Source organism: Mytilus edulis, chromosome 1 (genome assembly GCF_963676685.1).
Source record: "Mytilus edulis chromosome 1, xbMytEdul2.2, whole genome shotgun sequence".
NCBI classification, from domain to species: domain Eukaryota; kingdom Metazoa; phylum Mollusca; class Bivalvia; order Mytilida; family Mytilidae; genus Mytilus; species Mytilus edulis.
Genome location: NC_092344.1, coordinates 4,807,260 through 4,823,158, shown reverse-complemented (window position 1 = coordinate 4,823,158; position 15,899 = coordinate 4,807,260). Strand labels below are relative to the sequence as shown.

The window sequence follows — 15,899 nt, the reverse complement described above, 5'->3', positions numbered from 1 at the left end:
TTAAGGTTAAAGTTGTGTGAATAGGTCTGTTTCTCATAGACTGAAAGCAGTATTCAACTTTATGTGGTGCATTGGAATATTAAATAATAGAAATATAGACAATTGATGTCCATTTTCACTAAACTGGTACACATTTTTGTTTAGCTGTAGCCTGCTTCTGGTTGAAAAGACTCATTAGTGGCCTTCAGTTGTTTTCTTCTTTGGGTCAGGTTGTTGTCTTTTTAACACATTTCCCATTTCCATTCTCAATGTTAACAATACATTAAACAAAATATGTACCACATATAAAAATGAAGAGATGTGGTATGGGACAACTGAGACCAAATGAAGACAATAAGCACAAATGTTGTTTATTAACAAAGAGAACACTTATTTTCAAAAGTCTTATTGATTTATACCCTGTTACTCTAATTCTTACAAGATTTATCCTTTTCCTGACGTGTTGATTATTTTTATTCATTCACTTGATCTTAGTTCTTGATTGGTCAAATTTTCTTGCTTTCCTCTAAACTTCCTATTGTGACGGCATGAAAAAACCAACCATGTCGGATGACGTCACATAGAAAGAACACATCTTTTTGGCAGATCAGGTGAAAAGATGGAATAAGTTTGCCTGCATATTTTTTAAAAATCATTAGAGATACAGATTCCACATTCGATATTTATCCACTCTTGACAGTTAAATTTTAAATATAACTCTTGAGTGGATATATATCAGATCACACACTATGCAGTGGTAGAATCTATATCTCTCCTTTCATTCATATGAATATTCTATTTTTAAAATTTTCATACTTGGTGTTAATTTGCAGGAAGTACCGGAGTTCTTAGAAGATATGGCTCAACGTTGGGAGGCCAACCAGAGAAAGAGAGCAGAGGAGAGGGAAAGTCTTAAAGGGATGGGAGGTGGTAGGGGTGGGGGAGGACGAGGAGGAGGAGGTAGAGGGGGCAGGGGAAGAAGAAGAGAAGACTTTGGTGTTTACACACCAGCATATGGAATAGCTTGATGTTAGAAAGAATATTTTAGGGCAAAATGATCTAGTCAGTGATGTTCGGTTGTGATTGTGTCAGTAGGTAAATGTACCTCATAATGAAGTAAAGTGGCTGGTTGTGTGTGACTGTTGGCAGGGAGACATTGTAGAAACGTTTGTTATTTTTGTGTACTTCTGATGATTTATTGAAAATGAAAATTATGAACATTTAAAGTGCAATTTTCATTGAATATGTGACAGTATTACATAAACTTGTTTTGTGTCTCTATTAATACAGTTAATAATTATCCAAATACAATTGGATTCTAGAAAATTTCAATTGTGGAGTAAGAATTTAGAGCTAGAACAAATGTAATCCAATAATGTTACTATGTATTTAGAAGTTTTTATGATGGTTGATACTGTATTGTTAAAAATAAGGTTTTTACTGAGTTTTGAGAAAAAATGATTAATGATATATTCATAATTTGTTAATCAGTTTACATGATTTTTATGGTTTTTATTACCTAGATAAAGCATTACCAATCATTCAATCATTGATTCAGTGTTCTCAAAGGAAACTTTCAATACACCTCACTCTTCTAACAGCTGTTTATTGATAATTTCTTTTCCACAAAACAAAACAAGTTTTATATTTCTTGAGTTCTGTAGAGACTCAATATACCTGTAAGAAAAGATCATTTCCATTTTCCATCTAGAAGTGGTATATGAATTTATGAAGAATTTTGTTTTCTTTCAGACCAGCGTTATTTTCATGGTCATGTAATAGTAGTTTGGTATTTGCCTTTTAAAATGATATAACATGGTGACCTGATTGCTTGCCAGAAATAAGGCTGGTATTTGTTAAGGCTCTTACCATTTTTGGATTCCCTCTACCTACAGACACTATCTGAATCTACACAGCTCTAGTGGTTTCTGAACAAATCTGCCAAAGAGATTATCATCTTAAATTTTTACTTTTATATTTAAAAATCTTTTTTATATTAGATGCTGTTTGTTAAGACAATTGTTGTAAAATTTTCAGTGATTTTATGTAGGTTTTATGATTTCTTGATGGCTAAAATTCTTTATTTAAGTCAGATTTTGATGAGTTATTTTACTATTGATAACAAGTATAAATAAGTTCCATCATTTGTTTTATCCATTTGATTTGAAGTTTATATGATTTCCTTCTCTGATGGACAAACTCCTTCAATTATGACATTTTTGTATCGAATTCTTCATGAAAATCACTGTAAGCAAATTATAATATTGTGATCAGAAATAAAACAGATTAGAGAGACCACCAACTTGAATTCCAACTTTTTTATTATGTCATAATTTTATGAATATTTGAATTTTGTTAGAAAACCTTTAAGAGTTTATTGTGTAGCAGTCCCTGCAGAAGGTTATACTGTGGATTCATTTATATTTGTTGTATACCAATTTTTGTTGATTTCGTGGGTACAGGTTAATCACGAATATAAATGTTCAACGTATTTTTGCCATTGACTTGTATACTGATTTTGGCAAAACCACGAAATTAAATATCCACAAAAGTGTCACTTTTCCTCAATCCACAAAAGTTGGTGCTCACGAAAATATATGAATTCACAGTATGGTATAAATATAAACTGGTACCACTGGTTGTTAATGTAGAATCTCAAGCATGAAAAATGCCCATAAAATTTGTATTGTTATAGTCAACCTTGTAATGTTTTTTTTTTTTACAGAATTGTGATATTGTATTTATTTGAAAAATCTTAAGTAAAGAATAAAATGTATCACATAACGATATGTGTGTTTAATAATGCTATTAGATAATATAACAGACCAACACGAGATCAGTTAAAAAAGGCTTAACTCATCAGATGGATACAAATAGAAATACATAACAAAAACATAGAGTGGATGCGGATGGGTTCTTATACATCCCAAAACAAAAAGACTAAGTACTGATCTGAGAGTACTCACAGTTAGGCCATAGTTATTATATTTTTAGTTTTACGAAATTTTTTGACAAAACCAATGGGTAGGAGGACGAAAAAAAAAAAAAAAAAAACTGCTGCTGCTGCTGATTTTTTTTTTAATACCAACCGTCAATATCAAATTATTTTTTTTGTATTTCACCAGGAGATTTTCTACTAGTGTAACAACTATTTTTTTTTTCTTGACAAGGTTTGAATTGAAAATCAATGTGCAACAACTTACTAAATCACCAAGAGCATAAATTTAGATTCTTTCATGCAGTTATGAAATAAAATTTATTTTTTTTTGCATGAAAAACACTGGGTCGGAGGAGAAAAAAAAATTAAAAATCAACATTTTTAATTTTATTTTTTTTCCTATTTGGCAAAAATTAGGGTAGGAGGGTTCGTAAAACTAAAAATAAAAAAACTACGGCCTTACTGACAGCTAGTTCAAGGCCAATAACAACTAATAAAAAAATCATGCATCTATAACTAAAATATCAATCAGTACACATCCAACTTCCAAAGGATTTAGTGTAAAGACATCATAAACACAGAAAAACATGACCCTTGTGTATTAAGTATTCTTTCACTCTCAGAATTTATGATATATTGCATTCACACTGTTCCCTCTATTTCAAAAGATTTTGTTTCTGTAAAAAGGAATGGGTTCATGTTTGGTTTAGAGCACATTAATTTTAGTGGAATATAAGCAACTACCACTTCTTTTCTAGGTGCGTTATTGTTTGTAGGTTAATACTATAGTGGATTCTATGTGTAAATGTGATCCAAGAATTTAATAATTCAGCAGAATTCATGTCTTATAACATACTAAAACATATATCCAAATTATAAAAAATATAAAATAAACAATAACAAGGCATGGGCTCAATAATATATATCATTGTTTTGTGTCTATTTTAGTCTAGATGTCATCAAATTAACTTTTGAGTAGACCTCTTAATAATGCTGACAGTCATATAAGTGATATAAACATAAACTTAGATGTAGATAGCAAATTCGTGCAATTGTATTTTTCTAGGTGTTTAATTTCAGATTGTAGGTTAAAAACATATGTTAATCATATAAGCATGATAATATAAAGTTACTGTTTTAAAGAAAATTTTTTAGAGCTTCCTACCACTTCTATCTTGATCAATGATCCCAAACTTATATTTAATGTCAAGGTCAGGGTCTCAGCCTGACTAACATTTACATCTTACACTTTTCAAATATAGTTCTTAACCTACTGCTAATATCTGAGAAACAGATATAACAATAAACTAAAATCATGAAAATGAGATCACAGTAAGATGGTCCCTGTCAAATGAACATATAAACCTTACAATAATTATACATAGATATAGGAAGATGTGGTATAAGTGCCAATGAGACAACTACAACCTGCTTTAAAAAAAAGAGGGTTATACTGTTTTACCTCCATTCGTCTGTCATCCATCTGTCCCATGATTATTTTTTGTCACATCTAACTAAGGAAATATATCATGAGAATTTCTGAAATTTAGTTTCAGGGTTTATATAAGTCGGCTATACAGTGTGATGCTTTTTCAGATTCATTACTCAACAACTTCCTGTTTAGGGAACACCTACATATTTTTAAACTATTAAAATTGTCCAGTTGCGGCTGGGGTATCATAAGTGAGCTGTAGCTTGCAGTTTCACTTGTTCATTTAACTGTTGACACAAGGGACAATTTTGATAGTTAAATTCAAATGTTGAAATCAAAATGGCAATATTTTAACAGGTTAACTGCAAATCAATCAGGAATGATGACTGAAGGTGCAGATCAAAATTACCTCTGGAAATGAGAAATGTTTATGCTTATAATGCATCCTTATACTATTGACCTATTTTAAGTAGTTCCCATTAAACAAACATAAAACACAAACATTGTAAAAGTTTTAATGTCAAATGAACATTGATGAGGAGATGAGGCCATGTAATCTCAATGGAAATGAGACATGCAATTGCCAATATATCTGCATACCAAATATCATGCACTTAATATAGTGGTTCATCTAAAACTGATCTAATCACAAACTTTAACATGTAAATTATTACAAAGCATTCAAAGTCTAGAAAATGACTGGGGCCAAATAATCTCCATGGAAATGAGATGTGACAATGCGAATACAACTGTATACCAAATATCACTAGTGGTTCCCAATAAACTGACCCAACCACCAACTAATACATTGTTGCTGCAGGTAACTGCACACCTATGTCTAACTTTAACAAATTCGCCCACCAAAGTCAATACACCAAAATAGGTTGACCTATTTCATAAATAATGAGAAACAGGCAACCATACAAACTGAACCTCATCCATGAAATGAGGTCAACGTCGGGTAAATCTTGACCATTGGACATGTTTATGACAAAAAGATGTGGAATGATTGCCAATGAGACATCTCTCCACAAGAGACTTAGTGACAGAAATTGACAACTATTTGTAAGGCCTTCAACAATGAGCAGAACTTGTACTGCATAGTAGGCTTTAAAAGGCCCAGAAATGACAAATGTAAATGACAGCAACAAGACGCTTACCTTCCCCCTGACCTGGGAGAGTGGTAACAATCTATAATCCAAATATAGTCGAGATTCATTTTATTCCTAGTAACTGAAAAAATATGTAGCTGTATTAAAGATATAAAGTATCATGGTCTTACTCACGAAGATATACAGCTTCATACAAATAGAATATGTAGACAACGCTGAAGACAGATTAGCATTGCAATGTGTTAATATTTTGTTACGAATTTAGAGACAACATTGAGGTCACTCTAAATATGACCATTGCTGCACCATATCCTTTTATTTATAAAAACAAGTGGCTTTTTAATCTTTATTGTGTAAATTTAAAATGAATACTGGCTTACATTTTATTAACAACTTGACTTCAGATAAGTATCTTATAACATAAATATTAACAACAATTGAAACATAATTAGATGCACCAGCAATATCTAATGACAATTTGCAACATTAGGATACTATTTACTACAGTTATTTTCATTTGCCCACAACACCTTTGAACAAGTTTGAGTCTCTTATAATGCATATATACGAACAATGACGGTTTGTAAATGAAAAACAACTTTTACATTTTATAAGTTTTATTTCAAGTCCAACTGTTTCCAAAGCTAAAATTTTCTGTGGAGCATAAAAACTTTACTATTTTTAAACAAATTTCAAGAGTTTTAAGTTCAATGGTATTACAAGAAATGTAAGAATAGTTTTAGTGGTTTAATTGATTTTAAGGATAATCCTTTTTTTTTTCATACACATGCTCCCTTTGCTTATGATTGGTCAATTATATGTTCTTTCAACTAGATTTCCATTTAAGACCGAACCCTTCAACATTATCGTCTACCCTTTATTTAGTGATTGATTTCTAAGGTAAAAGTTAAATGTTTCCAGAAAAAAAGGACAATCTGAAAACCATTTCAAGTTTATGCAATTAGTTTATTCCAAATTCAAATAATGCTGTATAAGCTTTGACTGATTTATAGGAAATACTCAATATTTTACTGTGAAGAAATGACAATGATATACAATGTACATGTAATTGATATGAAAATGTAATGTATGTATTGAAGTAATGAAAAAAATGACAGAATTTGTTTTTATGTTATGACTCTATAGTAATTTGTTCCCACATGTACATGTAAAATTCTGTAAATTGTTACTACTAATTCATGAGTGAAAGCATAGTTAAAACATATTTCATTGTTCAAGAAGGACAAATGGATTAGACACATGTTTTTCAAATTAGTGAAAGCATAACAGTGGAGATAATCTAGACAATTTGAAAACATTTTTTCAAAGCGATTACATCAGGCAAATTTTTTTTTGACTGGGTCATTCATTAAAATCTTGTGAACTTTCACTCATGAACAACCTTTTAACATAAATTACGACAGTATCACAGATACATCAATGCAATTTACAATCAATATTTTTTTATGTAAAATCAATTTGACATTTTCCACACAAAGCAACAGATCATAAAACAAAGCTGTTACGTCTTTATACATTGTTTATTTCACTTCATAATATATCACTAGCTCAGTGAAACGTTTGATAATCTTACTACATGAACCGGTATATTTCAATAGCAATCTCAATACATCTGCTAAATCAGAAAATAAAATAGATCAACATACTCCCAGAGTAAACATAGATTTGGATTCAGTAAATATTATATCATATTTACATGCTTCATAGTTTTTTGGCAAACACATGTATATATATACAATAAAATAAATATACACTGAAAAATACTGAGGAAACATCAGAACCATGCTAAAAGATTTTTACAACTTTTATACAATAAAAAATTGTCTTTCTAAAAAGAAATTGCCAATCAATAAGCAACTTCATTCCTTAAAATAATAGTTTCCGCAAATATTAATTGCCAGTTTCAATTAAGTGCAATGTTTTTGAAATGTTTTATATATATTGAGATTGTAATTTCTAAACCATTGTTAAATATTCGGACTACTTCATCTATTAACCTTTGTAGGAATAAATCTTCTTTTTGTATACCATTAATTGTAATATAGCACCTATCAGTACTTTCTAAATTAAGACTCACTCTTAACATTTTTGTTAACTTTCAAAATTCCTTGTATTACATTTTTTTCAAGATATTTTTGTTACATTAAAAAGTTGTATTGCTTGCAATCTCACTAAGCTATGAAATACAACATTTGGTAATTATTTCAAAGGATTCATGGAATTTAAGTTACGATATGAACACATAAAGTATATACTGTGTTAGTTATTTGAGTTTCCTATTATCTGATGAACCTATATCTAAGCTTTGCCACTCATCTTCTTCTTCTTCATTAGCCCAAACTTCATTGTCCCATCCTGAATTTCCATTGGTTGTAACAGGGGTGTCTTCACTAAGGTCCAATAAATCTCCAACCAATGGTTGCTTTTGTTTTTCATTTGAACTAAAGCCAGCATTCCAGTCCACATCTTCCCATCCGTCACTTGTTTTACTTTTAGAGGATTTTTTATCAGTTTTTACTTTTTCTGTTTTGCTGTTATCACCCCAATTATCCCAATCATCCTCCATTTTCTTTCCTTTAGATTTTGACTTAGATGTTTGTATTAAAGAGTCATCATCATTCAGCCAGTTCTCAAGGTCATCTTCCGCCTTCTTTGAATCAAACCCTGACGAGGAATCTTCCAATTTCCTTGAGGAACCTTTAGAATCTTTACTTTCCCACTCATTGCCCCAGCCCCAATTGTCATCATCGTCTTCTGACAGAAGTCGGTTTTTACTTGGATCTCTGAAAATAAAAATAAATATATAATTGATAATCATTATAATAAAGCATTGTCATTTCAGAACAAAAATACAAAATGAGACAACCGTGTGGATGTAAGCAATTTTAGGCAACCACATGGCCTTCAACAATGAGAAAAAAACAATACTGTATAGAAGGCTATAAAAGGCAATGTGAAACAGTTCAAACAAGATAAACCAGCAGTTTCATTTACAAATAAAACAATTTACGAAAAACAAATATAAGGCAGGAAACAAAGAAAACCACTTAACTATAGGCTCTTGACTTGTGACAGAAACATAAGGAATAAAAAAACATTTATGAGCGCAAAACCATACCCTAACTGTTCCACATGAAATTATTTTATTATTATTTTTTATTTTAAGGTGGTACCCAACATCTTTGCTGAAATTAATTTGGCTCTTTAATTTTCATAAAATTTTGACAAAGTATTTATTTTGACCCTTTGACGTATATTTAAAAATTTCAAATTATTTGAACCAACCATTTTATCAGAAAATTTACACTGGTTACATAGCAGTTTGACAAACACTAATTTTGATCATTGAGAAGCTTTATATTTCCTTAACAATACAACGTGATTTAAACGTTTTGCTGATTCTACAGAGTTAGAAATTTTCCCTCAATATTGACAAATTGTTGTCAAAACAGTGATGAAACATCTACTGTTTAAGCTTATATTCTTAAGTGAACCTACCAATTCAAGCAGTGTCAACATCTGTTGCAAATAAATTCAGATATTGTGTACATAAACCTTTAATACCTATTTTATACACAAAGTTGCAATTCCTTGCACATTTTATGTCAATACATGACAAAGATTGATTTCTGTCTAAAATAGTTTACATTCTTGCAGAGCAGCTGTTGTAACTGAATAATAATGACCAAAACTTTATTATATTTGAAATATAAACAGTTGACATATGTCATCCTCATAACAAGACTAGAAGATACAGGAATAGACAACTTTTTGTTTCTCAAAAACTGACAACACCCCAAAATGATGTTGCCATTCTGACTGTGTTGATTTCAGTAGATACATGCCAGTATATAGTTGCTCTGCTTTTCAACTGAATTTTAATCATTTTGGGAATGAAAGTCAAAGGAAATAGACTATAGATACTAGTGACAACAGCTAAATGGTACCCTCCCTCCTTTTTGGTCCCTTTGAAGCCAAATGTTGGTAGGTGTAGAGAGGGCTGTTGCTACATTATTAGGTTAATAAAGATGCACCAGAGTTTAAAAAGTGTTACCTTCTGTAAGACAAATTTGAAATGATGCCAGTCCTGATACTGAAAGCATTATTGATTTAATTTCAATAATGTTATAAGAAAAAGAAATTATTACTCTTAGATTACAAAGTAGGTTTTAATTTGTGAATACTAACTTGTCCGGTGATGAGTTTCCACTGAGTAAGTTAGACTTCTCTCCAGGACTAGTATCTACTGATGACAATGTGGTCTTTGGTTCTCCCCAAAGTGAGGAGAAGTTGGTCCATCCTTTAGAACTAGCAGTAGTTAGCTGAAAAATACAAACAATGCATGATAATTATTACAACTAGCATCAGTAAAATAATATAATTTTTCATTATAATGGTATGAATTTAAGTATAGGAATATGTTATGTGAGGATGCCAACAACGACAAAGAAACCTTGCTGCCTTACTTCTTCACGTCATTTGAACTAAGATGGATAGCTGTCTAATTGGCAAGCATGAGTAGTGTGGTTTTTACCATCTTTGACTATACATGAGGGTCTTGCACGGTTGGTAATTTTGCAATCATATCACATTCAATCACCCATATCAACCTTTGTCACCTTTGTGAAAAGGAAGTTAAAGATCAATTGATGTGAAAAATCATGACACATATACATGTATATGAATCTTGATACTTAAATTCAAAAGACTCTGACTTGTAGTGTATGAAAAAAAAAATGTGCCTAAAAATTTGTGGCACTGGCCAACAGACAGAAAGACAAAAATAATACTGAAAAAAAAGCATTGTAGGACCAGTTTTAAAATGTATTTTTTGGACAAGCTGATATGTAGAAAACATTCAAAATGACTATTTAATCTGAAAAAAAAGGAACAGTCTGGAAATTTTTTAGGTCAAGTGTCAATGTCTGCTGGCACGATTCTTATTGATTCTGAAAAGTAATGTAAGCTTGAGAATGATGTTAAAGATCAGATTTTACCTGTAAGATTTATGCAATTAAAAGACTGATGAATAAAATAGTGTTAAGATGTACCTTTGATGCAAATCCACTCATGGAGGATCCAACGTCATTCATCAAAGAACCTTCTTTCACCTGGAGAAATAAATAACCTTTTGTACTAAATCATAATTAATACACAGTAAATAATTATCTACAAACATGCATATAACTAAATAAAATATAAAAATGTAAAAAAGGCATCTATACTGGACCAAAATACTTAACCAATTATAGAATGTTCAAACTGGAGGTAAATTGAAACAATTTTGTTTGAGGATTAGACTTTGCGTTGTGTTTCTTTGATGTAAAGGTCACCACGTTATTGAAATAATTTATCATTTCTGCACTTTATAAAACATGAACAGCTATTAGTCAATTTTATTTACGCATTAAATAACCCAAATTAATTGGCTTTGAAAAGTGCAGCATGATATTGCCACTAAAAATTCCAATCAATAATGTCTGCCTCCCAGGCCATACCATATCAGTTTATCAATCACAGATATTTAGATCACTTATAATTTTAATATTTTTCAAGTAAGCATTAGAAATGTATCGGCAAACACGTTAACAGAGATCATAAACTTGTTTTAGCATTTTTTTTTTTTTAAATTCTTGTTTGAAAACATTACACGTACATATAAAACATATAAACCAATATGGGTTAAAATAAAGAAATAAAAATGCACAATACAAAACAAAATTAAAATGAAAAGCATGAAATTAAATTGTGTTGAAAGATACAGTAATTCTGAAATGTAATGTTTAATATCTCAGCATGAACAGTAGCATGATGAACTTTGAACTATAACCTATTACTTATATACTTACTTTACTAGCTAACCCTGACACAGATGATGATATACCATCAAGTAATGTGCCCTCTTGAACCTAAAGAAGTCAAATCATTCAAAAAGTCAACAATTAACTCAAAATCATCCTTTTTATGATTCTATAAAATTGTCTATTAATCCTAACATTTAGAATAAACAAATACAAGAATATCTATACTAAAATCATAATCACTACAGGGCATGTACATGAAAATCAATAACCACAAAAACATAACCCAAGCATGCGTCAGATTAAGCAACATTACCAGGGAAATACAGGAAATACAGTCATACCATGTCATTTTATGTTCTTTGGATTTTCCATGTATAATTTTTTACTTCATATTATTTAAAGAAATCTAAAATAGGATTGCTCTAAATAATAAATTACTTGATTTTTCATACTTCAAGTGTTATATATGTAGAAGCTTTATTTTTACATGATAAAAAAGTTAGTCTGTAATTTTACTTTTTCTAAGTAGAATCTTATTTCTGTGGCAAGGTGTGAAAATTTTTATTTCTGAATAAGAATGGATGCCTTCCTAAATAGAAATGCTGAAAATCCAAAGAGTACAAAATCAAATAGGTCAAACTAAACATACAACATTAAACTAAATCTAAGTTCTATTCACACCAAAGGTAACCAGAAAATGTGCAATTGATGGTAACTAGTTAAGGAACTAAAATAAGTGTATTAGTTAGAATACATTTTTATTAATCTCAAAACATAAAAAAAATAAGACTTCATGTTTTCTGTAAGTAGTAAATAAACATGGTGGTTTTTTTTTCAGTAAGTGATTCCCCATTAATCCTGATTTACCAAATTATGAAATTTACATCATCAGTAACCAGGATAAAGATTTTTTAATATATTATATAAATCTGATGAAATGTATGTATCTATATTTAGATTGGAGTGCCAGCTGTTCAGGAATCTTGTAAGTTGTTGTCTTTAAAATGTTTCATAATTAGGAGAATTTGACCAAAGACTTTTAGGGCAGATCTTTGGAAGTTATTGTTAAAATTCAATTTTCACATGATTTTTACTCTGGAAGATCTAGTGCTTGACATATTGTAAAAATCCCAGTACATTGTATTGGTAAAGTTGAATTGCTGGTTGTTCTTGTAATTGGGTTGCTGTCTCACTGATACATGTCCACAACTCCATTTATACGTATCTAAAAGTTTTCTCTTGTTTACAAAAGGATAATTCTTATGAAATGTATCTTTTTTTTAAGGTTCACACTTTCAACTTGAAAAAAAGAATAAATAAAACTGTGACCTTCACCATTAAAATGTTAGTAAAGCCATTCCAGTTGTCAATCAGAACTATAACACCTGTACAACAAACAGTTTACCTTTTCTTTGGTTGGTTTTATAACGCTGTCATTTACAGTTTGACCTAATTCTTTTGTCTTCTTTGTTGCAGCTGATGCTACTTTTGTGGCCTGTAAGATAAACAAGTATTCACTGTAAATATCTGTAAACTTTTCAAAAAATTGAAGCAAAATGATTGGCTAATACACTCAGACGCCCCCTACCCCCTCAATTAATATTGGATATTTTTACAAATCTCCAATCCAGATTTTTGGAGGTTATGATGAGTTGGAACTTTAATATTAGGTATTCACTTTGAAGAGAATCTGAAAAAAAAACAAGGATAGCATGTAAAATGAAGGCACTATCTTGGAGCAACCCTGATGAACATGTAAAAACAAGTGCAACATAAGATTACGAAAACGTAGTATGATTGCAACTGACACAACTATCTACCAGATATCAAAGTATGTAAATGTAAGCAACTAAATATCACAGTAATTAAGGCCTTCAACAACATACAAAATTCATACAGTAGTGTAAACTATAAAAAGAGACACGACAGAATGTCACACAATAATACGTCAAAACAGTAAACAAAACAGAAACAAATATGACAGACATCAACCATCAAAGGACAGGCTTCTAACAAGTATACATGAAACCTGTAAATGTTGATGGTTTATCTTGTTATTGGGTTATAGTCTTATTGACATAGATTTTACACATATATACATGTAGAAGATTTTATATTCTTTTCATAATCACTTAGAACTACTTTACTTTATATGTTATCAACATCTGTCACCCTGAACAGATTGACAATCAAGGTAGATCATATGGTCGAGATTATTTTACATTTTTATGATAATTGTAGAAATTCTGTGTTATTATAGCATAATCATTAGATATTTGTTTTTAACAAAAAAGTATCATTAAAGCAACTATTTCTTATCTGAAAACCTGAAAATAATTCAACAAACAAAAATGAATGATCTTACCTTAACGATAAAAATGTTAAGTCAAACAAGCTCTAGTATAATGTCTTTATTTACACTCAATGACATGTGCTTTGTCTTTACCAATAAATTCAGATTACAACACTTTACCAAGTATGAAATTCTTCTATACAGATTAAAGTGAGTGTATGGATTCTGACATTGAATTTTTCACAATTCAGCTAATAGAGTCACACACTAAGCCATTGTAAATATCAAAGTTTATAATCTCTATGTTAATTACCTTTCCATGGGGCACAAATAAACAATGTATTTACAAATTTGTAACATTGTTTTATCTTAATGTCACAATGCCGTTTTATTTGTATAAGAAATTTCTAATGACTGTATTGCATATATAATGCTCTCTCTTTAAAAGGTTTCTTATAGTCTACTATTATTTAAACTTCAACAGTCACTTTTCCCTCCTGAAGATGCATGTTTTCACCATTAATTATACGTAAAAAAAGTATATTCTAGTTATTCTACGGGGAGTATAAGTTGCAATAGGCAAATCAGTCAAATTTGATAAAAAGCAATTACACTTTTGAAATTCAAGACTTTTCCAGAATTTTTTCTCAAGTCTCAAGGGCATTTCCAGGCATGAAATGACTGACATCAGTGGCATATCCAAGGGGGCTGGGGTTTCCAGGAGGTTGTATCCCACTTTTTTTTTTGACGATCAATGCATTTGAATTGGGACATAAAGTTGGGTCTCTCCCCCCTTTTTTTTAAATGGCTGGATCCAACACTGGTCATAGTTTTAGATGCTTTTCAATTCTGAACACTGATAATAATCATGTGTAAAAACAAGCTTGAATTATTACAACATTTGAATGTACTGATGGATGGACAGAGTGTCTGTTATATGCATGAGGCTTTAAACTTTGCGATTTAACAATTGGTATTGTTTATGCAGACAGAAATGAAGGTCTTACATATATGTATAACAATGAAATTACTTCTACCATTAATTAAACTGTATCAAACACATCACATTTAATCAAAAGCACCAATATATTTAGATTAATTCCAATAAATTCTGCTTTTTTCATCAAGGCCTGTATAACAATTGATTACATGTGATAATATAACCAATGATAGATTAATAAACTAGAGGCTCATAGTGGACCAAAACATCTATCTCTGCAGATCATTATTTATACAAACAGGGGGATTATAGCATGTATAGAAACCACTAATCAAATAAAGAAAGGCCAAACATTGAAGAAGAACAAAGGGATATCTATCCACAAAGTATAATTGAATAAAGCATCACTTGATTTAGCATATTCATAGTTTGTACAATACAAGTAAACCGCTACTTTATCAAAATATATTATCCTTTAAAAAAAAACCAAGAAGTCCTACCTTCTCCTGGATTAAAGTCATATAATTACGTTAGATGTATGTTTCATTATAATACTTTATTCTGATTGGCTACACTGCAGTCTCGCGTTATTCCTTAGTCAATTTCATTAAACAATAAAATGTATCATGACACGAGGTCCCACAATAAAGTGCACATGTAAATTAAATAAATTTAAAACTTGATAAAAAATCGTGTTTTCATGATCCTAGGTAAAAATGTAATTATAAGTATTGAACGCTTCTTTTTGTAACTTCATAGGATTGTAAAAGCGTTGACCGTGTGCACATTTCTAGAATGAAGTTCCGTGCTTCAAACAAAATGTACTTCGGTCAATGCTTTTACACCCCAATAAAGTTACAAAAAGAAGCATTCAATTCAACGAAACGGGTGACTGGTGAAAAATAATGTTTATTCAATTCTTGAACCAATGCATGTATATATCATAAACTGAACTACTGTGCATGATTTTATCATTTTTTACGCAAAAATATTGTATAATTGTCATTTTTTTTTCTCTCTCTGTCTGTTATGAATTGAAAATATGGCCGCTCATTAATTCTCGTGTTTTGAAGCCGTAGTTTACCAATTGCCACCTTATAGTAAATAATCAACAAAGAAGCATGGATATTGAGCACATGTATAACACGTAAAATCAGATAATAGTTTATTTAAATGACAGATCCATGCGTATTGCGATCACTGAATTTTTTACGAGAAAGGTCACACTAAGGTCACATTGAATACAGAAAATATGTTGGCGAATTGCTTCCTGTAAGCAAGCAATTAAAAGAAAGTAAAGTTCTTCTAAATGTGGACAAATTAAAGAATTTTCTTCAGAAAAAGCATATGTACATAAGTTTTATAATGATAACTATCCAT

At 30.4% G+C, this 15,899-nt stretch overlaps 2 protein-coding genes across 6 annotated transcripts in view; one reads left to right on the top strand and one right to left on the bottom strand.

Annotated features, from left to right (window-relative positions):
• The window catches only part of LOC139509918 (uncharacterized), a 57,844-nt gene extending 55,078 nt beyond the window's left edge, over positions 1 to 2,766 (top strand). For all 5 annotated transcript variants that reach the window (XM_071296265.1, XM_071296266.1, XM_071296267.1 and 2 more), the window contains one exon: positions 813 to 2,766. In XM_071296265.1, coding sequence (XP_071152366.1) covers positions 813 to 1,007 — 195 coding nt within the window. In that variant the 3' untranslated portion in view covers positions 1,008 to 2,766. The remainder of the gene's footprint in view (positions 1 to 812) is intronic.
• Positions 2,767 to 5,793: 3,027 nt separating this feature from the next.
• LOC139522484 (ADP-ribosylation factor GTPase-activating protein 1-like) overlaps positions 5,794 to 15,899 on the bottom strand; it is a gene marked incomplete at its 5' end in the record, with an annotated part of 30,150 nt that continues 20,044 nt past the window's right edge. Inside the window, 5 exon segments of the mRNA XM_071315985.1 lie at positions 5,794 to 8,265; positions 9,671 to 9,804; positions 10,534 to 10,593; positions 11,332 to 11,391; positions 12,692 to 12,781. Coding sequence (XP_071172086.1) covers positions 7,746 to 8,265; positions 9,671 to 9,804; positions 10,534 to 10,593; positions 11,332 to 11,391; positions 12,692 to 12,781 — 864 coding nt within the window.